Here is a 22,360-nt window from a genome sequence, read left to right on the forward strand (position 1 = left end):
AAATGCAGATGCAAATGCACACGGGTCTTGCGACACTCACCTGGAGTACGGAGTTGACTTAGCGTCAAGGTCCGTGCCCGGTGAGTTCTGTTGAGTCCTGAGTCCTGACAGCGACTTCGGGATGACCTCATTGGGGGCCAAGACTCCAGAGCCTAACTTCCTTTCCCCGTTTCCCCGTTTCTCTCCACGGTATCCACGTTCATAAGGCCGATCTACGTGCTAAATGTTGACGTTGGGAGATTGGCATTTTAAAATTAAGGAATTTCTTGGTTTGGGGGGGGGGGTTTTTTTTGTGCCCCGGGAGAAAGCCCGTGCTCACTGCCCTGATTTCTCATCTTTCTCGGCGATAATGGATTATTTTTAGTATACTTATTAGCCCTGGAGATCTGCCGTCAGCGGTACCTCATACGTCACTGTGATGGAGGATGCTAGGAAACTGGATTTACTACTAATACTATATACGGAGTATGTATGTATGTAATAACCAGAAACCAATTTCTTTCAAATGTTGCTTTTTGCGCTGTTCCCCTTTGTCCTCTCTTCTCGCTACAGTCGGGTTTGTCACACAATCAGGTCTTGTACTACCGCCCCCTACTAGTATGTCCGAGGGGGGTACCTCCTCTAGACCTGCAAAGAGACGGGAGAGATCGGCGTGAGATTTTGATAAATTGCCCGATGTGTATACAGTGGCTAGAGCTGTGGAGAAGCATTCTGAACTAGACAGGTCTACTACCTTGGAACTATCTATCTCTACATGGTAGCTTTGGATCTAGATCCTACAAGGATTCTAGAGTGGAGAAGAGCCCTGGGGAGAAACATTTGGAACAGCTTCATGGTCGTGATCCCGAGTTTCCGGTCTATATGACAATTGTCGCATTAGAAATATTGAATATGCCTTTTCAATAATTCCTCTACAGCCCTCACGAGTCGATCTATCGTTTTACTCCGACCTCGAGAGTGATAGCTGCGATCCGCTAAAATCACTAGTGTAGCCGGAACTGCAGATGCATGTACTAGTAGATCAGTAGTATATGGAAGACAATTTCATTTTAGTCTGGGTATCTCTGCAACATTTGAATATTGGAGCACTTCTCCCCTCCAATAATGCCATCTAGCTAAACCAATTATCCTCCAGCTCATTGAGATTCATCAAACTATCCCCTTCTAGCTGATCGAGATCCCCAGTACCATCCTCGCCCATATTTTCAGTCTCCATGAATAGATCATCAAAGCTAGACTCTCCAGGTCCAATCAGATCATCCATTGAATTCCCTTGATCAGGGAACGCATGGGGCTCGCCTTCACTTTTCTGGAGCTCCATGTCAAATGCACCCCCACCAGCAGGGGCCATAGCCGTAGCATTCTCCGGCTGTGAAGTGCCGGGAGTTTCCCCGGGCGCACTAGTGCCGAATGCCGTCCCAGAGAGGAAAGCTTGGTTCCCCATATCATCGTCGCCAAAGTCCAGGCTAAGTTGAAAGGAACTAGGCCCGCCAGTTTCATTAAGGACCGAATCAAAATTGATCCCGTCGGTGCCAGCACCGAAGGCTTGGTCCGTGGGACCCTTGGTATTGGTCTGGCTTTCTTCTTTCACAATTGCATCCGGACTGGGTTCTGGCCCAGGGGCGGGTTCAGTGGGAGCGGGCGGCTCATTCTCAGCCTTGGCCTTGATCTCCGGCCCGGGCTCCGTGCCAAGCTCAATCTTCACGTTCACTGGTTGAGGTTGGGTGTCCTGCACCATCTTCTCATCTACATCTCTCATCGCCACATCTTCTGTAACTGGCACCGCCTCACGTGCTTTGATCGCCTCGTAGTCCTTTTCCAAGAACGCTTTGGCGATGAACTATGGGAATATCAGCGAAGATTCTCGAAAAGAACGGATAAAAGATTCAAATAAAAAAAAAGGAAGACAGTTGCAGTGCTGGGGTAACTCACAATCTGCTCAGACAGATTATCTAAAGCGTCCTGAAAACTCTCATAATATGATGGGATTGAACGCTGTAAATGTGTACTGGCAGGCATAGAGCCGGACTTTCGAAATAATCGACCAGTGTCAAGTAACTAGATACATGTCAGCGATCTGGATCTTTAATTTTCCTCTTTAGAAAGGGACGAGGGAAAAAGAGAATTGCGCGTACAGTCCGCTCCACCAAGGTGGAGAGCTCAGTCAAGGAGCTTGGGTTCTCCATAATGAGGAAAATATGACCAGATGTAGACGTAGAGAAAAAAAAGAAAAGAAAGGATATATCAATTAAGTGGCGAAGTTGAAGGGAAGGACAGAAGAAAGTGAAGTGGTACGGAGAAGAGTTGTACACACGAACTGGGCGCTAATCCCGTTGAGGTCAGGTGGGGGAGCCCCTAGCCGCTAAACCACCGCTAAACATCGCAGCGCCCTTTACACCTCTTTCTCTCCGTGCATCCTTTTTTTTCCCTTTTCGTGTTGTGCTTCCTCGTCCGCGATCTTGTCGGTATTGGTGTGTGTGTTTGTGTGTTTTATACCGGCTTTCCTTGATTCATCTTTGTTCGCCTTTCTCCTCCTTCTCGGATCTCACGCGAATCCCTCAAGCGCCTTTATCGCTACTTCCAGCTGTTGACGACCTTTGTCCAATCCTGAAAAAAAGCAGGAAAAAAAAACCTTCCTTTCGGTTTTTTTTCCTTCCTTGATTCATCGACTATATACATCCTTTCAACGGTGCTCTGCGTCAGGAAAAGAGTGTCTCTATCGACAAACTCCTTTTTTTGTGATTGTCTTGGCTCTTTGTTTGGATCGACTTAGCTTTCTCCGTCATTCGGACACTCATCCATCAGCATCTTCAACCTCCAAAACCAACGGACCTTTATAGTTATATTTATTGATCGTCTTCATTCCTGCTCCTGCCAGTGCTTTCTCAACAGCTCTGCATTGTCTTAACGCCAGACTCGTCGTTCTACCGATACCTCTGCGTTATTCCCAGCTTATTTGTGCTTCGTGATCTTGCAACACTCGCTCGTCCCACCATCCCATCCTTCAAAGCCGAATACACGATGGCTGAAAGCGTTGCGGCTTCAACTCCTTCCTCGCTGCCGTCGGCGCCCCAGCCTGCTGCTGGAGTTCAGAACCAGCAGTACGAGACCGCTCAGGGTAACGGTCAGGCCAACCCGTCCCACATGCCTCCGCCACCACGCCCCCCGGTGATCATCCCCCAGAATACCAACCCCATCCCCACGGCCATGACCTCGCCCATGTCGGGTGCCATGATGTCTCCTACAAGCGCTGGTGGCTATGTGCGTCGGGCGGCCCCCGAGCCCAACAAGCGCGCTCTCTACGTTGGCGGCCTGGACCCCCGTGTGACAGAAGACATTCTCAAGCAGATTTTTGAGACGACTGGCCACGTGGTTAGCGTCAAGATCATCCCCGACAAGAATGTGAGCGACTCCGATAACTCGCTCCCTCGCCAATTTCGGGATGCGACCCCAACTGTAGGGGAAACCTCTCAACTCCTTTCCTACACCTGACATTTTAAAATGATCATGGCTTCCTGCGCGGTCGAGAGCTGACCTTTACAGCAGTTTAACAACAAGGGCTACAACTACGGCTTCGTCGAATTCGATGACCCCGGTGCCGCTGAGAGAGCCATGCAAACTTTGAACGGACGTCGCATTCACCAGTCGGTATGTTTATTTACCCCGGATTGGCTTCGCTTAGTGATCAACTCTAATCGTATCCTAGGAAATCCGTGTCAACTGGGCCTATCAAGGCAACAACACCAACAAGGAGGATACCTCAAACCACTTCCACATCTTCGTCGGCGACCTGAGCAACGAAGTCAACGATGACGTCCTGTTGCAAGCCTTTTCCGCCTTCGGCACCATTTCCGAGGCTCGTGTTATGTGGGACATGAAGACTGGTCGCTCGCGTGGCTACGGATTCGTTGCCTTCCGCGACCGTGGAGAGGCTGACAAGGCGCTAAATGCGATGGATGGGGAGTGGCTGGGCTCTCGTGCCATTCGTTGCAACTGGGCCAACCAGAAGGGCCAACCGTCCATTTCTCAACAACAGGCCATGGCTGCTATGGGAATGACCCCCACCACTCCGTTCGGCCACCACCACTTCCCTACCCAGGGTATTCAGAGCTACGACATGGTTGCTACACAGACCCCACAGTGGCAGACTACCTGTTACGTGGGCAACCTGACCCCGTATACCACCCAAAACGACTTGATCCCGCTGTTCCAGAACTTTGGCTATGTCCTTGAGACTCGTCTTCAAGCCGACCGAGGATTCGCCTTTGTCAAGATGGACTCGCATGAGAACGCCGCCATGGCCATCTGCCAGCTCAATGGATACAACGTCAACGGCCGTCCTCTCAAGTGCAGCGTATGTTGGATTAACATCCCCCCCCCCCCCCCCCCCCCCCCCCTTCCCCATTTGTCATATGTCAACCACGTTTATTTTCTATTTTCTATATTTTGTTTTATTTTTGTTTTTACTAATGACCTTTACAGTGGGGCAAGGACCGACCTCCTACCGGTCAGTTTGATAACTTCACTGCGCCCCAGGCCAACCCCGGATTTAACAACAGCCCCGCTGGCTTCTTCCCCCAGTACGGTGGTCCCCAAAATCCCATGAATCAAGGTTAGTCGAATCTCAGTACACATCAAAACCATCTTTCTAGAAAATCCCCATCCAACCTTGCTGACAGACGAGTAGGTCCTGCCCCTGCTGGCCGAGGCTGGGATCAACAAGGCAATAACTTTGGCGGACCTGGTATGCCTGGACAGGGCTATCCTCAGGGCAATGCCGGAGGTTATGGGCGTGGCCAGCCCATGTCCCCGTCTGGTAACTGGGACCAGTCCAACAACAACTTCAATGGAGGCTACCAGGCGTAAGTTCCTTTAAGGTTGCTGCTGAGGCAAGGTTGCAATTGTACCGGTGCATGCATCCAACCATGTGCAGTTTCTTGATACCGGCTCTCACTGGCTGAAGCCATTCTTGCGATTTTTGGAATCGCTTTTTTACCTCTATAACCTCTCCTCTACTCCTATCAACCCTTCATCCTATTTATCTTGTTCTTTCCCCCTCTTCTCTCTTCTTTTCTTCTAGTTTTCTTCTGAAGTTACCCTTTGAAGTGGATTTTCAAGCGACTGAGCTGCCTTTTTCTTTCTTCCCATTTTGCAATGGAATTTGTGTGATGTGCACCGAATACCCCAAGTCCACTTTGTTGGTTTGATCTTTCTTTTCATCCCTTTTCGAGTGTGCAAGCACCTGTTCAAGGGTTTCTTGGACTCTCGATTCCTATGCAGTGCTCTAAATAAAAAGTGACTTCCCTACTCTGTCTCTACTGGTTTTGCTTGATATATTCTTGTCATTTGTCTTGCTAGCTTTTTATTGCATCGTTCTCAGTACATGTCCGGTGTGCTGTATCAAATTTGCTTCGTCGTCGTGGTCTTTTTATTTCTTTTTTCATATTTCCCTTTTTCTTTTCTTAGGCTCTTACTTTTTTGAATACTGTTCATGGTGTTCTTTCTTTTTCTCGTTCAAAATATGCTCGATCATGGGCTGCCATGGTTTCCTTCTCGGTTGACAGTTTGGTCTTACGGAAAGTTCTTCTTCCACCAAGTATTCGTATATGCCGCGATGAGTTTCCTTGAAGTGCTTGACATGATCGGTTTTTGATCTTTCTTTTTCACTTTACTCTATTCTCTGTTCGTTGGTCTCCTAGCCCATATACCAATTTGTTCGTTTCTTCCTTTTCTTTATTCTGCATCATGATATCCCTAAAGCGTCGCCCATGTATTTCTGTCTCACCTATGTTGCCCTTATGCATGGTGCTTAGACTCCGCGATCTAGTGTTACTACCTTGATCGGAGGTTGCCAGAATCCCTTCAGCTTGCTAAAATGGAATTTCCACAACTTGCTTCGAGCTGTCCGGACCTTATGATTTTTTTCCAAGATCTTCCATTTATGTTGTCTCCCAACATTTGAAGCTATCACCAGAAAGTTACAGTTCAAAATTTAGTTAGACAACTAGTACATTCTGGGCAACAACCCGCCTCCGTATACCATACGTGCTGCCTGAATCGGCAGGCATCAACCCCAGCTCCTGATTCCCCGGATCACACCATGTGAACTAGCCCAAGTTTGAACCATCAAGCGCTTTCCTGCGCCGAAATAACCTATGCTTGGAGACTGAAAGCTTCGAGCTGCGACCCAGCTCTCGGTTACCATTCGCATCAATGGACGATAGCGAGGGTCACGATACGGAATTCGCAGCGACCGACAGATTATCCAATCGAACGCGCTCCGCCAGCGGAAGCACCACCCACAAACGCAGCCTCTCAGGCTCTCTATTCTCAAAGCTCTCCTTTCTCCGAATAAGCCAAGCGACACAATCACAATCATCCACACGCAACATGGACCACGATGGCGACAACGAGGACCTGCCCTCCTACATGCCCCAGATAAACAGTGATGTGTCGGAACGTGGGAAAGCAATGGCAGCGGTTATCCAACAACAACGAAGGACGAGACGACGTCGAGGCTCATTAAGAAAAACTGCATTGCTGGGGACAAGGCTCGAGTCGCGCGATAAAAGGGCTTTCAGCAAGAGTGCCGATGCCATTCGTGCGGAGACCCCCCGTTTCCAGACTGGGGATGATGGCGATGATGATGCGCCGGGACTGCGCTCTCCCCGAAGAACAAGGCCCCCTCGCCGCCGCCGATGGAAAACAACAACTTCGCCTCCCCCAGGGGCGGCTTCGATAATGACGTTGAAAACCCCGCTCGACCAAGTTGGTTCCGTCCTAATCCTGCGCTGAAGAGTCCCCGCCCGACTGTCGCGCGAAGGCGCCAGGGTCTCGCGCAACATACCTCCAATACCACGAACGAGAACAACGATCTCCTAGGCGAAGAGACAGCCACCGACGATGAAGAACTTATTTCCTTCCCGCGGATCAACACGAATAACTCTTCAACTACGTCCAGTACCTCCAATCCCTCCGCTACAACTACATCCCTCCACATTCCCCGCCCCTCCTCCAGCTCGGACTCCTATTACCCTCTCCAACCAGACACGACGTACCGCCCCGTCCGGGCGAAGTCCTCTCCGCTAGCAACGCACCCTGTGGAGATGACCAGCAGCGCAGATATAACATGGGATTACTCCGAGACGGAATCGTGGGGCTGGATCATCCTCATGGTGACATGGCTAGTGTTCGTTGTGGGGATGGGCAGCTGCTTTGAGGTCTGGAGCTGGGCGTGGGATGTTGGAGAGACGCCCTATGCGCCTCCGGAGTTGGAGGATGATCCCACACTTCCCATCGTGGGGTATTATCCTGCTTTGATTATTCTTACGGCCGTCATGTCGTGGGTTTGGGTTGTTGTTGCTTGGGTTGGAATGAAGTATTTCAAGCATGCGAATATATCTGGAGATGATAGTTGATTCTGCATATGCGATACCCCTTTTTTGACTAGTAATACTATGTATAATATAATTGATATGACACTTTTCTCAACTTTGGCCTGGGGATACTATTATACATTTATAGATGACTACTACTTCCAACCTTGCACATGTGCAAGGCTGAAGATCTGGATGTGACTAGTAAATAGTGCATCCATCAATATGTCAAACTCAGGTGTCCCTTTTTTTTCAAAAAAAAACTCAAGTTGGTATTTAAAAGCAGTATGACTCCATCGAAATATCACAAATTTGTCCCAAATTTCCTTAAACCCGAAAATATCACCATCCACACTTGCACGCACATAAAAGCATCTAAAACCAAGCCCCAATGACGCCAACTTGCCGCTAGATTGGTATCTCCTCACTTTTACCGCTCTGAAAAATCGCTTCTATCATGACAAAAGACAGTGTTCGTTCTCCTATACAGCGCACTCGGCAGCATGAGGCGCCTTGGAGGCCCAGTTTTCTTTGTCGCTTGGCGGTGGAACTGTATTGCCAGGCGCGGTGCTGACAAGGCCCTTGGAAGAAGCATAGCAAGACGACCGGTCGTGGTTCAGATCATCACTGTAGAATTCATCCAAGATTGGGTGAAGGAGTACTGTTTGTTTGTGGATGGTGACTACCGAGTTGGTAGGGACCGAGACCCAATTGTCTATCAAAAATTATTAGCTCATGAACGACCAATCTCCTTACTTGAATGGCAATTCCAGAAGGGAAAATTTGGGGAAACGACTCACGTCTCTCGAAGGTGATCGGCTCACTGGCCACCAACACAATATCAGCACCCTTATCATGGCGCTCCATTTTAAAATGACCCTTTGACTCCCCCTCCTTCCACTTCGTCCCCGACGAGAAATACAAGCTAGCCGGCTCATCTGTCTTGCTGCTGATATACCGCGTGCAGACAACAGTATGGCCATCCGTCACGGCAAAATTGAGCAATGACCGTGTCTCCAAAGCCGAAACGCCGTACTTTTCCGGGATTGTGCTCGTGAACTCATTAATCCGTGCAATAGTCTTCATCATGACTTTGCGCAGTAAAGCCTGTCCGAAGCCCTCGGGGCCAGGATCCGAACTGGGGTCCACACCCTCTTGCTCTAGGAGATGAAGGAAAAGCGCAAACGACCATTCGCTATCTGTGCTTCCCTTCACACCGAGGAACCACTTGTCTCCGAGCGAAGATGCCATCGCACGCTTGATGTAGTTCCACCCGCCGATGCCGCCGTTGTGCATCCACATTAACGTCTGGTGCTGGAACGGGTGGCAGTTGTTATCAGCCAGAGCTCCCTCGGTAGTGGCGCGGACGTGCGCAAAAACTAGGTTGGAGCATGTCTTTGAGGCGAGACGTTCTAGGTTCTCGCAGTTCCAGGCTGGGATTGTTGATGTGAAGATGCAGGGCTCTGGGCCGAGCGCGGGGTCGGTGTAGAAGCCTACCCCAAAGCCGTCGCCGTTCACAGGGCGGCGGTTATCCTGGTTGACGGTTAGTTTTGGACTTGGGATGTAAGGGAATGAATGAATTTTGGATTGGATTATTGCTTCGTGTACAAAACATACCAATCTTAGCCGCGAATCGTAGGACTGAGTCAGAATTGAATGACTGGGCTCTGTTACTAACTTGCTGAGACGAATCTCGTTGCGCCCTTTATAGATCTGCATTCAACATTAGCTTTTGTTTGAGGATTTAAGCTTGGAAATGGGTAGAGAAAGTGCTTTCCACTTCACCGATATAGCGGTCAACTCACAAGAAAGCGGCACATTTTGGGTATTATGTAGTGCTTTTCAACAGCTTGGATAAGTGCCAGAAATGATTTTGAAAAGTTTGGAAGTTTTCAAAGCTTTATATGAGATAACGAGCGCGATATCAGAGGTTTCCGAAGCCAAGACACTTGACTTGATACAATCTGATGGACAGTGGTTGGGCGTTGACAGATGAAGAGTCACCGATAATCGGTGCCGAAATAGGACACTTCGTGAACCACCACGCCGTAACAAGCAAAGTAGTAGACGAGAGTTTCGCTTTAAAAAATGAGCCTCAATTAGGGACCAGGATGCAATGTAAATAAAGAAAACAATAAATTCCCAACAGACAACTAACTCACTTCCCTTGCACAGCACGTCATCGACCCACGTGACCTTTAACTACGGTCGGCGAGGCGGCCACTAGCGCAGGTCACGTTGATGTCAGTGATCGACTACGGGAAGCGTCATGATATTTACCTTCCTCTCCCATCTGGCTTTTGAATGCGACATCATCACAGCCATGAGTGGGAGGATACTCTCTCATCGACTTACTCCGCTGGTGCGGAATGGCCTAGTTCGCCATATCCACAATGCAGGCTCCAGGACCGGAGGTCTTCTGCGCGCTGATGGTAGTGCTACTTTGAGGAGACGCGCCTGGCCAATAGGTGCTAATGGAATCCACAACAACGTGCCTGCTATCCGAGCCTTTTCTTTTACGAGAATGCTGCCGAAACTAGCTCTCAAGCTTATTCGGCTCCCGGCTATGTTTGGAGGAGCGACTATTGCCGGCCTGGCTTATTTCCAATACCAAGCTACTCGTATGTACCATTACAAAATGACGATGTGGTGAACTGGCCATTAACAATCTACTTTAGAGGCTGGAAATTATGCGATGGATATTTTGAGAACCGCTAGCGAGACGGCAGGAAATACGGCCTCGAGCTTATTCCAGGGTATACAGGATGCTGCGGAACAGACTCAACGTGGATGGGAGAAGACTACGGGAGACCTAGAGATGCCCGAATGGTTACAAAAGATTCTTCGAGCAGACGAGGAATCTCAATCTAAAAACGGAGGGGACAAGGAACCCAACGAAGGCCGCGGAGTGACTGCGGGAGTTGCGGCTGGATCGACTGCAGCATTTGGTTACGATCAATCCGATGAAAACGACTCTCGACAAGAAAAGGAGGTTGCCGAGGATGACCAGATGATGCTTCTTACCCGTAAGATGATTGAAATCCGGAACATCCTCCAGACAGTCGGTCAGTCTGGCTCCTTGACTCTGCCATCGATTGTTGTGATTGGATCTCAGTCTTCCGGTAAAAGTTCGGTTTTGGAGGCTATTGTTGGACATGAGTTCTTGCCAAAGGGCTCAAATATGGTTACTCGGCGACCAATCGAACTCACCCTCATCAATACCCCGAATGCTCAATCGGAATTTGGTGAATTCCCAGCCTTGGGTCTCGGCAAAATCACCGACTTCTCCCAGATCCAGCGCACCTTGACCGATCTAAATCTTGCGGTGCCGGATACAGACTGTGTCTCGGATGACCCGATTCAGTTGTCAATTTATTCGCCTAATGTCCCAGATCTTTCCATGATCGACCTTCCTGGCTACATTCAGGTTGCTGGCCACGATCAGCCCCCGGAGCTGAAACAGAAAATTAACGATCTTTGCGATAAATACATTCAGTCTCCCAACGTTATCCTGGCCATCTCAGCTGCTGATGTCGATTTGGCAAACTCTACAGCTTTGAGGGCTAGTCGTCGTGTGGATCCCCGCGGTGAGCGTACAATCGGTGTCATCACCAAGATGGATCTCGTGGACCCTGCGCGCGGCTACGACGTTCTCACCGACAAGAAGTACCCTCTTCGCTTGGGATATGTGGGTGTTGTCAGCCGAATTCCTCAGACAAATGCCCTCTTCTCCCGGGGCTCTGGAAACATTACCAGCGCTATCCTGAAGAACGAGAAAGCTTACTTCTCGGCACATCCTTCCGAGTTTGGAGCAGAATCTGAGGTTGCCGTGGGAGTTTCCACTCTTCGCAAGAAGCTGATGCAGGTTCTTGAGCAGACCATGGCAGCTAGTCTATCAGGTACTCGGGATAGCATCAGCCAAGAACTGGAAGAGGCTACTTATGAGTTCAAGGTTCAATATAACGATCGGCCTTTGAGCGCAGAATCCTACCTGGCTGAAAGCCTGGACAGCTTCAAGCACGCCTTCAAGGAATTTGCCGAGGCATTTGGCCGGCCCCAGGTTCGGGAAATGCTGAAACATGAACTGGATCAGCGTGTTATGGATATTTTGGCGCAGCGTTACTGGAACAAGCCTGTCGAGGACTTGAGCCCGCCGTTGCTAGAGCTCGATCCGCTCAAGGATCTACCCAAGGCTGATGCCGAGTCTCTATATTGGCACCGAAAGCTCGATGCGTCTACCTCTTCTCTGACCAAATTGGGTATTGGTCGACTTGCTACAACAGTTGTTGCCAATTCTCTTCAAAACCACGTTGAATCGCTCCTGGCATCTTCCACGTTCGCCACTCATCCGGGTGCCCACAAACAGATCACAGATGCCTGCACAAGCATCCTGAATGACCGGTTCTTCAGTACAAGTGATCAAGTCGAAAACTGCATTAAACCTTATAAGTATGAGATTGAGGTCGAGGACCCAGAGTGGTCAAAGGGCCGTGAAAATGTTAGTAAAACTTTGAAGGAAGAGCTCAAGGCATGTGAAGCAGCCACCAAAAACGTTGAGGACAGTGTTGGAAAAAGGAAGCTCAAGGATGTCATGTCTTTTATCGACAAAGTCCGTAAGGGTGATGTCGTGCTCGAGGGTAATGGCTCAGGCGGTGCTGGCGGGTTCAGTGCTGCTCTTTTGGAGAGAGGTATGTCACATCGACTCGGAATTCTCTCTTTTGAACTCTTGACTAACACATCGATATCCAGGCCGGGATGGTGTCTTCCTCCGTGACCGAGCTGATCTCATCAAGCTGAGACTCATGGCTGTCCGTTCCAAGCAGTGCGCCTCGCAAAAGAACAAGTACAACTGCCCCGAGGTCTTCCTCGACGTAGTAGCAGACAAACTCACATCCACTGCCGTTCTTTTCCTAAACGTCGAGCTCCTCTCCGAATTCTACTACAACTTTCCCCGTGAACTCGACATGCGACTCGGTCGACACCTATCCGACGCCGAGATCGAGCGCTTCGCTCGTGAAGACCCCCGGGTCCGCCGCCACCTCGATATCATCCGCAAGAAGGAACTTCTCGAGCTGGCCCTGCAGAAGATTGAGGGCATCAGACAATTGGATGGCCGTAAAGCGAGCCGGGGTTCCGATCGTGCACAGGCTTCGAAAGATACTCGTAGCCGCTGGGGTATCTTCTAAGAAAACCCCATCATTCCTTGTTGATTTTGTTCGATGTGCGATTTTCGAACTCTCTTCCTGCTTGATACCTTTTGTTTTCATCTGTCTTTTTTTGTTCTACCTGGTTGCAGTTTTAATACCTTGCCACCTCATATTCCCCTCTTGTCCCTAGATTGACTTGCCTCTTTCTCCGCTCCGGCTGGGATTTCCCTTCCTGTCATTAGATGGTTTGGTTATTGTACATATTTGTTCCAATTTATTCTACTCGTGGATCAGGAATTCATCCTAACTGAACAACATTGAAAGTCAACGTTCCGCCACATGTTAATTGTAAGGTTAAATTGCACTTTCCTGCGTACAGAAGGCGAATTGCTCCTAAAGGTGAAGTTAGTAGTCCAGAGGGAAGCCTGGAACCAACAAGAGGATCTGCGGGCCGCCCCGCGCCCCGTTTTCAATGCTTCCCCCAACTCGTCCCTCGCAATTCTTCTGCCTTTCTACTGACTGATCTTAGGCGATCATGAAAAAAAAAAAAAAAAAAATTGAACTTCCGTTTTACGCAGCTGATTTGCCCTGTCCTCAGCCGACTAATTCCGAAATCGAAAATGCTCCAGACATATTCTTGAAATATGGCGCGCGAAGAGTTATCGGGGTAGGCCAGGATTTTGTTACGAATATGGGCACGGAGTCGACCTGATCAAAAGAGAGAACATGTTATTTATCCGGGAAAATACTAAAATCTGTGCCCTACGAGTCTTCGCTTTTCAAATACTCGGACACCAAGACTGGCAAAGAGTATATGTATCGTTATGGAACATTGAATGTATTATCGGCGAAACACTTCTCAAGCACTCAAGTGCTTGAGGCCTGCATATCCACAACTTATATAAACCGAGATATAAAATATACTTTGAACATTTGAAGCGACCTGCAGATCCGAATTGACGAAATGCGTCAGTTTCCATCTCCAAACTACGTTGTAAGTTTCGGTAAAAGAAACCTTCTGGATGGAATATTTTGGACAAAAGAGCCAGGCACATTTTCATTCAATGTTGGTGAATGGACCATTCGATTCAAAGTTCCAAAGAAAACGTCAACAAAGGCATTGTACGGAAGTACTCCTTTAATTTCCTATTTCGGTACCTATGCAGCTGGGTCATATGTCCGGGCATAGACATAGTAGTACTACCCATCCCAAGTGTCGAGTATGTACCCGTCTCACGTATATACTGAGTAGGTGTTCATCTTAAGTAATAATTTTCTACTCTAGTGCTGCTTGTGCAAGTACTACATGTCAGAGGTTTCTTAACCCAAATTTCAACAAAAAAGAGGATTTAGCATATATGAGATTGAGTAAAGGCTACTAGTCAACAGTATCACAGAGAGGTCTATGCTTGTCATGTCACTATTATAGAATCCTTAATAAGGGGTTCTTTTTTGCTATTTCAATAAGATGACCATGTATCAGCTCAGTAAGTGAGAGACTCGCTTTTCTTTCAAGGGAGAAGTGGATCATCTTCGAGATTTTGGATGGAAGTAGTTCGGAGAACCTCTTCCAAATTCCGAAAGAAGTGTTCTCCAAAGGACGCTGCTGCTTTTGCTTTTGCTGTTGGGTTTGATGGTGGTCCCTAAGCATAGGGGGCGAACCATCCATCGGCGGGTGCGATTTTCCAGACAGTATGTCATAAAAGGAATCCACTTTGGCTGTGCTTCTCTCGGTTCGATTTCCAATCCGACCGAAGCACAGTGGCTCTTTTGGATAACGTTGGGTCAGTGATGACATTCATTTCTTGACGATGTCAGGCCTGAGGCATTGCTGCCCAGCCGCCTAATTGGCCCGATTCGAGTAGGCTATCAGCATTGATCATGCACTTTGCTCCTAGATAAAGAGCCCAATACCGCTCTTTTTTGCTTAGGCGGTATGTTGTAAAAGGAATATGTCGCACAAGCAAGGGCAGATGCCAAAGAAGAGAGGATAAGAAAGGGAAATCGAAAAATCGGTGAGTCCCAGAGAAACAAGTAAAGCGAGGTCCAGCCTTGATTACGGGCGAAAAAAGAAGCGTAGTTAACTCAAGTTCATATTTTCAAAGTGGAGCCGCAAGTCCAGGGACCAGCATGATTTCACTTGGTACATAAGATTGCCGCTTGATCCGCCAGGGGTTCCAACTGTCGAGGACGCTTATCATTGTAGATCAAATAGCTGCCATGGAAGCTAAAGGCTTATCTTCAGTATATGGCCGTAGCCATGACTGCAGATCTTTGCATTTCCCGATTTGGGGGCGTAGCTGAGCTTGACTGCAGGTGTGCACGGACTGGTTTTCGGTGGATATGACTTCCCTATATATGCACCGATGACTGCATTTTCGATGTGGGGCCTTAGCTGCAGGTGAACTTGACGTGTCCACGAACTACATTATTTATTCCAAGGTTGGTGAATAATGCTTGTCTCCACTCCACACGGCGCAATTCATCTTACTCCTTACATTCCGTGATTCCCGCCTCTGCCCAGAGAGTAATGCGCTAGCTGAAATTGTTTCGCACCTCAAGTTGAACATTTGAATATTGTTCAGCTTCGCCATTCCATCTTTTTCTTTCAAAACGACAAAACTCAAACTGGACATTTAGCCTCCCCTCAATCATTTGCTATGGCTACCCCATCGGATATTATAATCAGTGGTAGTTCTTTCGCGGGAAAATGGGTGATTGTACGTCCCCTATGGCCTTAACATTACGAAATATATTATGGCTAACACCATCAGGATAAACGACTTTCGGCCCCCCCGGATCCAGTATGGAAAGCTGTAAGTGGAAGACTTTGGAGTTGAAAACGCGGTGGAGCATTCAACATTGAATTGATGTTTACTAACATTTGAACTGCTGCCATTCAGCAAGGAATCAAATGGGTTCTACGCAAAGCAGTTGCTCTTGCAGAAGTCACCATGCATATCTCTGTCTCCTCATCCCCAGACAGCCTCTCTTCCAATGTTGCTGCTGCTGCTGAGTCACAGCTTATCCCACACGAGAAACTGCATCTTTCGATCCTGCAGATCCCCACTGGCGGTCTGGCACAGATACCTGAGCAGAGGGCTCTAGATTGGAATGAGCAGGTCCACTTGAAGGACTTTTTGTTTGGAGCACGGCAATGTCGGAGTCGTTTGGTGGCGGGGACTGTGGGACCTGCAGGCCGGATTGTGCCTGATTTCGATCCCGGTACAGCTATTGATAAGGAGATAATTGGTCAGCTGCTGAGAGGGGAAGTCTTACCCGGTGGGGCTGATGGTAGTGGATTCCTTGTGGAGGGAGATGGTGAAGGAGGTGAGAATGCAGGGCTGTGGATCCATACTTTTGATTCCCGGGAGGATGGGGCGTGGACTATGGAGCAGGTAAGATGCTTTCTTTATCTTAATGTGACAGGCTGAGCGGAGAGCACGATGAGTTGGTAACTAACTTTCGTCTTTTGCTTATCATCAAGATCTGGGGCTTCGAGATGATCGACGGGGAAAGACGCCATACGAGAAGATTTGTGGTTGCGAACAAGGAAGGTGCAGTTGAGATGGGCCGTATTGTTTTCACCTACTTAGGCTCTCTCGAGTGAGAGCTACACTAGATCGAGACAACCGAGAATTTATTTCGTATATGCAATGCAGAATCAGGAAACCGAGAGTAGAACGCATCTGAGCCGTCAAATGCAGGAGCCACGCACTGCGGGTGCGACATGACCCACATATCTGGTAACATTGAAAACTTCATACTAGTATGCAGGTTTGCCTGGTGCGCCGAAGTTTAAGCCACCTGCTTCTGCACACGCATCCCTAGGGCATAGTACGCTATCTTTAAGGCCTAACAATGCAGCTCGGCTGCAAACCGATGCAATAATTCCATTATCTTGTACCCCGATCGATCAGCTCTCAGCTGCGGACTTCTTCAAAATCCACGGTATACGTATTGACATCATAAAACAGAATCTGTAGTAGTAAACGCATATTTTGTGCTGTTTTTTACGTCTCCCTTGCGTTAACCTTGGAAGTGGATACTTGAACGCAGGCTGTAGATGGATACCCCACGAGCTGGTGTGAGATAGTGCCAGTGCTTAGTATGTATTGACGCATTGGTCTATTGGTTTATTAGCCTAGGTCGTGTTCCGAGTCTTTACTTTTGATTTAATCATCCACCAAGCACCACCTTCACTTAGCTCATTTATTTCCAACAAACAGATAACCACCAACCCTGCAATCCAAATGGAAAAGGAACGTCCCTTCAAAGTTCTCATAGTCGGCGGCTCAATCACGGGTCTGACGCTCGCCGCTGCCCTTGCCCGCGCAGATATCGATTTTCTCGTACTCGAAGGCTATGGCAAGATCGATCCGACAATCGGCGCTGCGTTGACAGTTCCCACCAATGCACTGCGAATTTACGATCAAATGGGCATATACGATGATATCAAAGCACACATTAAGCCGTGCACAGATGTCTACACATACCAGGAAAATGGTGAATTGTTGAGTTCAATGGATACACCAAGCGTTATCTTGGAGCGGTATGCATCTTCAATTTTACTCCGTTCGGTATCAGACACAAAAGAGGCTGATGGCAGATTAGGCATTCTTACCCGATGGCTTGGTTGACAAGGCAGCAATTGTTGAGAATTTTGTATGACAATATTCCAGACAAGAGCAAGGTGCTGTTGAACAAGAGAATCATAAGGGTTGATCATTCCGATACTGGTGTGGTTGCACACTGTGAGGATGGGACTGAGTACACCGGTAGTATGATTGCTGGTGCGGATGGAGTTCATAGTACCATTCGGGGTGAGATGTGGAAGTTTATGGAGCAGAGCCGGAAAGGGAAGAAGAAGGCTGAGAAAGATAGGAAAGGTATGTTTTTCTTCATTATATGAGACTTATATAGGCCTAACATGATTGGTAGCTATGACGGCTGAGTTTGCGTGCATCTTTGGAATATCCAGTCCAGTAGAGGGCCTCAAGCCGGGGATTATCTATCGGACCTGGGGTAAAAACTTCACCAACTTTGCAAACGTTGGGGAAGACAACCAGGTCTTTTGGGTCCTCTTCACCAAGATGGACCAAAAGTTTCAATATCCCAATGTACCGAAGTTCACGAGAGTGGAACAAGACGCGCTGGTTAAGAAATATGCGGATTCTCATGTTGCAGAAGGTATCAAGCTTGGGACGATTTATGAGAACATGACAAGTTCCTCATTTATTGCTCTGGAAGAAGGAGTATGCAAGTTGTGGACGTGGGGTAGATTCGCATGCTTGGGTGACTCGGTTCACAAGGTCTGTCCATATCTTTTGTGTCCTACAATACCGATCTTTGCTGAACATTTTACGTGATAGACAACGCCCAACATCGGTCAAGGTGCTGGTATGGCTATTGCCGACGCCGCATCCCTTGCGAACCATATTGTGTCGATTGCGAAGAGCTCAGATGGCATGCCGTCATCGGATGATATTACCGCGGGCCTCAAAAAATGGGCAGGAAGTCTACGGCCAAGAGCGCAGTCAATCTGCGATGCAGGAGCTCTCTATATGAGGTTAGAGGCACTAGCTAACTGGCCGCTCAAGTTAGCTGGGCTTTACATTGCGCCCCACATCCCGACAGTTTTTGCGGATCTTCTCAGTGTTCTTGATATTGGGGGACCAACATTGAATTTTCTAGCATTGCCGGAGACGAAGAATGATTCCGTGTCGACTGAGAAAGAAGCAAACAAACGGAAGTGGAAGGTGAGCTGGTATATTCGAGCATTCTGGGCTGCGAATTTGAAGTTGAAATGAGACTTTGCTTAAGTAATAGATTTTCGGCACAGGCGTTTTTTAAATTGCACCTCAATATCAGATCAATTGATGACAATAAACAAAATATTCTAAATTATTACATGTAGTTAAAATTTGAACGTAATTCAGCCTTCCAATATTCCGAGGAAACATTTCCGGCCGTTGCCCGAGGTCGTACAACCAAGTCGTCAACTGGTACACCCTAAAATATTACTAAATGTGATATTGTATTTAAAAATATCTCAACCTGTGAGAATTGATTAGTTCAAGCCTATAAGATATTCAAGTATCAAATATGTTACATATATTGATTAAGCATGTTTGTTTCCCTTGAGATCAATCGTACTACCAAGTCATTTTTAACCACTTTAAATATTGAATGTTGGAGCACTTCAGTGATTTTAAGGAAAGAATTACACTTGAATATAGATATATTGGATAACATGCATCACCTCCGGATCTTGTTACCATTGATTTATCTTTTGTTAACATATGTAAAAAGCTATTCCAAGTTTTTGGCTCTGGTGCTAGAAATCATTGATAAATCTACATGTATACTAGTCTGGTGTATAGTATGTTATCAAGAACTATCTTGCTGAGAACTCAGTAATGTCAATAATTTTCTCGTAGTTGATTTATGGTGATCTGAAATATTGCATATACTACATTGATGTTTGGTAGGATTTGACTGGGTGTAAAGCTTCCACATGCAAGGTTCAAAGTTTACAACCAAAGCAAAAAAGAACATACTTACTAATCTTGGTCGAAATATACCTGGGCAGATACCAACCTCGCGAGAAGCTACTTCAAATATGCTAGACCTGCATTAGATCCTGTTTTTGGTTGTTTTTATTGCACCATACGAATGCTTGGGCCCCTTTACATACTGTAAATGCACCAGCCGATCCCACTGCGCTCTTCGCATGTGCAAAGTGCCTGCAGTTTCCTTATCACCAAGGTGATGGAAAGACATGTTCAAATAACGCCATTCCGGAGGTCCGTATTCATTCCAACCTTGGAAGTCTAGATACGGGTCGGGCGGCTCGGGCGTCGAATGGAGTTTCAACATATGATATATTTTTCTGTTTTTTGGAAAATTGTTGCCGTCCATGCACGTGTGGATGATTCAATGCACGTGTGTAGATCGATGTCGGATAACACGAACTATGTAGACAGGCTCCTTGCCTTTCAGCTTCACGTTCTTCAATGTTGTTTGTGTCCGGGTTTCACCGGGGTGGGGCCTCTGGACCCTGCACAGGTGCCGATAACAATACCTATGTGCGAAATACTCGGATGGCATTACTCTGCATAGGCGCCTGAGAATGGAAATCCGTTGACCGACCTTTGAGCCTTCGTATGTACATTAGAATTATGGGTCCTGCATCCTGCACGTGTGTATACATGAATGTCGTGTAAGACCGTGCCTTGGAAGATAGTGGCTGACCTGAGATATAGGTGGAACCACTGCAAAGGGAATGTGATCGGTCATACATCTAGAGCTCAGAACTGAGATAATGCATTGCATCGATACGGCACCGGGGTATGCCCACCTTCTGCAATTGCTTAGCTGGGCCGCTAATGGAATTTAGCGTCTTTTTTTAAGCTGCAAATTCCGTGCATACACATCTGACCTCAATATGAACGAAACTTTGTGCGTATTTTGGAATCATTTCACCAACAAACAGCCAATTCAGCGTCTTGAATACCTCGGCAACATGAACTTGTGCCGTATTTACATGCACAAAACATGATTTTCCTTCTTGGGGCTGGAGGAATCACCACGATTGGCAATTTACTTGGAAGATTAGAAACATTTATCGCAAAACTCTCGAGGTCGGGATCTGCACTCAGAAATTTATATAAGGTGTTGACGAAGTGCACTCAATTGTTTCTAATCATCATCTTCTAATCATCATCTTCCAACGGTAACAGTTCCGTTTTTATTCAAATCGAAGATTTCTCACTTTCTCTACAATGGCGTTGTCTAGCCTCTTCTACTCATGGAGGTCTTACTTGAACCGTTACTTGCTCGGCAGCAAGGAACCGGTTCATCATTTGATCAGAGATGATGCGAAGACTGCTGAAGTTCCTGAAGGAACTCCCATTGTTTCTGTTGTTGGGACAGGATCGGAATATCCTACCACCAGGATGGGGCCAGAGATCCTAGAGGTCGTAGCCCTCAGGCACTACCCCGATAATCCTGCGTAAGTCTAACCTACTTGTTCTCACCTGAATCATTACCTAGGCATCTGTACTGACTTCACATATCTGGCCCTCCAGTTTCCAAAAGACGTTGGAGATCAACGCGAGGTCCAGAATTGAAGAGCGTTTCAGCGCTGTACCGCCCGAGAACCCACTATGGCACCAATCGACTGTACCGACTATCCAAGAGTGCGACGAACTTTTTAAAGAGTTCGGTGTTCCCCTCGCAGAAAAGGCCGCTAGGAAAGCCATTGCAGAATGGGGCTGCTCCCCGAATGAGATCACCCATATCGTTGCCGTCACTTGCACAAACACATCCAACCCAGGCTTTGAATACTTCCTGTCCCGAAGACTGGGTCTTGGCAAGAATGTTCAGCGCACTCTCCTCCATGGTGTTGGCTGTGCCGGTGGTGTTGCAGCTCTTCGAACGGCAAATGACCTCCTTCTCGGCGCTGCGGCACAGGGCAAGCCAGCTAGATGTCTTGTGGTTGCGTGCGAAACTCCATCTGTTTTTATCCGAAGAGAGTTAGATGACCTCGTCAAAGAGCAAAGGCCTAACGTTGGACTGACACTTTTCGGGGACTGTGCCAGTGCATTGGTGCTTAGCAATGGTCTTGGCGTCATTGGATCTGAAAGAGCGCCCCTATGGAAAATTCTCAACTGTCTGACTACTCAAATCCCAGGCTCAGCTGGCTGTCTCGAGTACAACATTGGCCCATCAGGTGAGTGGCAGTGAGAAATATCTTGCTACAGCGGCAGAGTTAGCTAACAAGTAAACAGGCTACCTTGCTGTCATCTCGAAGGATGTTCCTAAGCACATCCAATCAAGTTTGGCATCAGGCTTCAAGGAACTCATTTCGTCTACCCCATCCCTCCGCGACAGCAAATCAAACTTTGACCCCACTGTCTATGACTGGGCTCTTCACCCTGGTGGCTATGGCATCATCCTTCTCGCCCAGCAGGTTCTGGGATTGACAATGCACCATTTGCGGAAGAGCTACGAGGTCTATACCAAGAGAGGCAATAGCAGTTCCGCCACCGTGCTTAGCATTATGCATAAGCTGGCGAATGAGCGAGGGACTAGTGAGCCCGCAAGAGACAAAATGATCGCTGCGGCCTTTGGACCTGGTATTACTATGGAGTTGGTGGTGATGGCCAAAGCCTAAACAGTGGATATGAGCATGCCAATGTTCAGCAGGACTTGTCTTGGAGACTTTGTACGAAGATGTCGCCCGAGTTTGCGGACCAGGGATTGCCTCGTTTTCTGTTTTTTCTTTATATGTTAGAGTCATACCAAATGTTTGCCGACAAGTGTTGAGTTTATTGTGAGGTGCCTTCTTGTGGGGTGTCTTCTGCACAGGCTTACCTCTTGGTATCACATGTCGATCATGTCAGTCATGTCAGTTATGTCAATCATGTATTTCGTTGCGCGTCTCGTTTCTTGTTCTCTCTTTGTACCTTGAATTTTTGTTGCGTTCTCAAATAAAGACAGCATTTCGTTTAGTCTCTCTCTCCCTTTCTTGTATCGAACGTAGTATATCTCTTTCTCCTCCGAACAACAAGCTCATCGACAGAGAAATTTTATCATTGTGTAGGAGACACTAGAGAAGTTAGTCAACATTGAATTGAGACACATAAAGAAGTACCATATGCTATAGATATCGAGGTCTATGCAATCTATCATACAGAATACTTATTTTGCTTGGGCAATTATAAAGGCGGGCTTTGGTGTGTGCATTTTGAAGACCTAGGAGTTCTTTGAAAACTCGGAATAGATTATAATGGTGTCTTGGAGCCCTTCAATGTTTGACATGTATAGCTCAGC

General features: G+C 47.6%; 8 protein-coding genes across 8 annotated transcripts; 6 read left to right on the forward strand and 2 right to left on the reverse strand.

Annotated features, from left to right (window-relative positions):
• Positions 1-1,111: 1,111 nt before the first annotated feature.
• Positions 1,112-2,186, reverse strand: N7466_011172 (uncharacterized protein; the record flags this gene model as incomplete). Its single annotated transcript, XM_057170561.1, has 3 exons — positions 1,112-1,840; positions 1,933-2,058; positions 2,136-2,186. The coding sequence occupies 3 exons, from the start codon at positions 2,184-2,186 to the stop codon at positions 1,112-1,114; spliced, it is 906 nt and encodes a 301-aa protein (XP_057016293.1).
• An 835-nt stretch (positions 2,187-3,021) lies between these two features.
• N7466_011173 (uncharacterized protein) lies at positions 3,022-4,866 on the forward strand (the record flags this gene model as incomplete). Its single annotated transcript, XM_057170562.1, has 5 exons — positions 3,022-3,402; positions 3,547-3,648; positions 3,707-4,354; positions 4,483-4,612; positions 4,688-4,866. The coding sequence occupies 5 exons, from the start codon at positions 3,022-3,024 to the stop codon at positions 4,864-4,866; spliced, it is 1,440 nt and encodes a 479-aa protein (XP_057016294.1).
• A 1,524-nt stretch (positions 4,867-6,390) lies between these two features.
• N7466_011174 (PIG-Y family protein) lies at positions 6,391-7,418 on the forward strand (the record flags this gene model as incomplete). The annotated part of the gene is made up of 2 exons (XM_057170563.1): positions 6,391-6,768; positions 6,798-7,418. 2 exons carry the CDS (start codon positions 6,391-6,393, stop codon positions 7,416-7,418), a joined length of 999 nt encoding a protein of 332 aa, XP_057016295.1.
• A 440-nt stretch (positions 7,419-7,858) lies between these two features.
• Positions 7,859-9,196, reverse strand: N7466_011175 (glutamine amidotransferase subunit DUG3; the record flags this gene model as incomplete). The annotated part of the gene is made up of 4 exons (XM_057170564.1): positions 7,859-8,091; positions 8,177-8,909; positions 8,994-9,089; positions 9,182-9,196. 4 exons carry the CDS (start codon positions 9,194-9,196, stop codon positions 7,859-7,861), a joined length of 1,077 nt encoding a protein of 358 aa, XP_057016296.1.
• A 503-nt stretch (positions 9,197-9,699) lies between these two features.
• Positions 9,700-12,562, forward strand: N7466_011176 (dynamin-related GTPase MGM1; the record flags this gene model as incomplete). The annotated part of the gene is made up of 3 exons (XM_057170565.1): positions 9,700-9,997; positions 10,055-12,064; positions 12,126-12,562. 3 exons carry the CDS (start codon positions 9,700-9,702, stop codon positions 12,560-12,562), a joined length of 2,745 nt encoding a protein of 914 aa, XP_057016297.1.
• A 2,621-nt stretch (positions 12,563-15,183) lies between these two features.
• N7466_011177 (uncharacterized protein) lies at positions 15,184-16,133 on the forward strand (the record flags this gene model as incomplete). Its single annotated transcript, XM_057170566.1, has 4 exons — positions 15,184-15,243; positions 15,298-15,339; positions 15,427-15,921; positions 16,011-16,133. The coding sequence occupies 4 exons, from the start codon at positions 15,184-15,186 to the stop codon at positions 16,131-16,133; spliced, it is 720 nt and encodes a 239-aa protein (XP_057016298.1).
• Positions 16,134-16,776: 643 nt separating this feature from the next.
• Positions 16,777-18,333, forward strand: N7466_011178 (uncharacterized protein; the record flags this gene model as incomplete). The annotated part of the gene is made up of 4 exons (XM_057170567.1): positions 16,777-17,029; positions 17,206-17,412; positions 17,465-17,835; positions 17,896-18,333. The coding sequence occupies 4 exons, from the start codon at positions 16,777-16,779 to the stop codon at positions 18,331-18,333; spliced, it is 1,269 nt and encodes a 422-aa protein (XP_057016299.1).
• A 1,974-nt stretch (positions 18,334-20,307) lies between these two features.
• Positions 20,308-21,701, forward strand: N7466_011179 (thiolase-like protein; the record flags this gene model as incomplete). Its single annotated transcript, XM_057170568.1, has 3 exons — positions 20,308-20,537; positions 20,614-21,257; positions 21,316-21,701. 3 exons carry the CDS (start codon positions 20,308-20,310, stop codon positions 21,699-21,701), a joined length of 1,260 nt encoding a protein of 419 aa, XP_057016300.1.
• Positions 21,702-22,360: the final 659 nt, after the last annotated feature.

Source organism: Penicillium verhagenii (genome assembly GCF_028828195.1).
Source record: "Penicillium verhagenii strain IBT 33310 chromosome Unknown utg000012l_segment0_segment0, whole genome shotgun sequence".
Taxonomy (NCBI): Eukaryota; Fungi; Ascomycota; class Eurotiomycetes; order Eurotiales; family Aspergillaceae; genus Penicillium; species Penicillium verhagenii.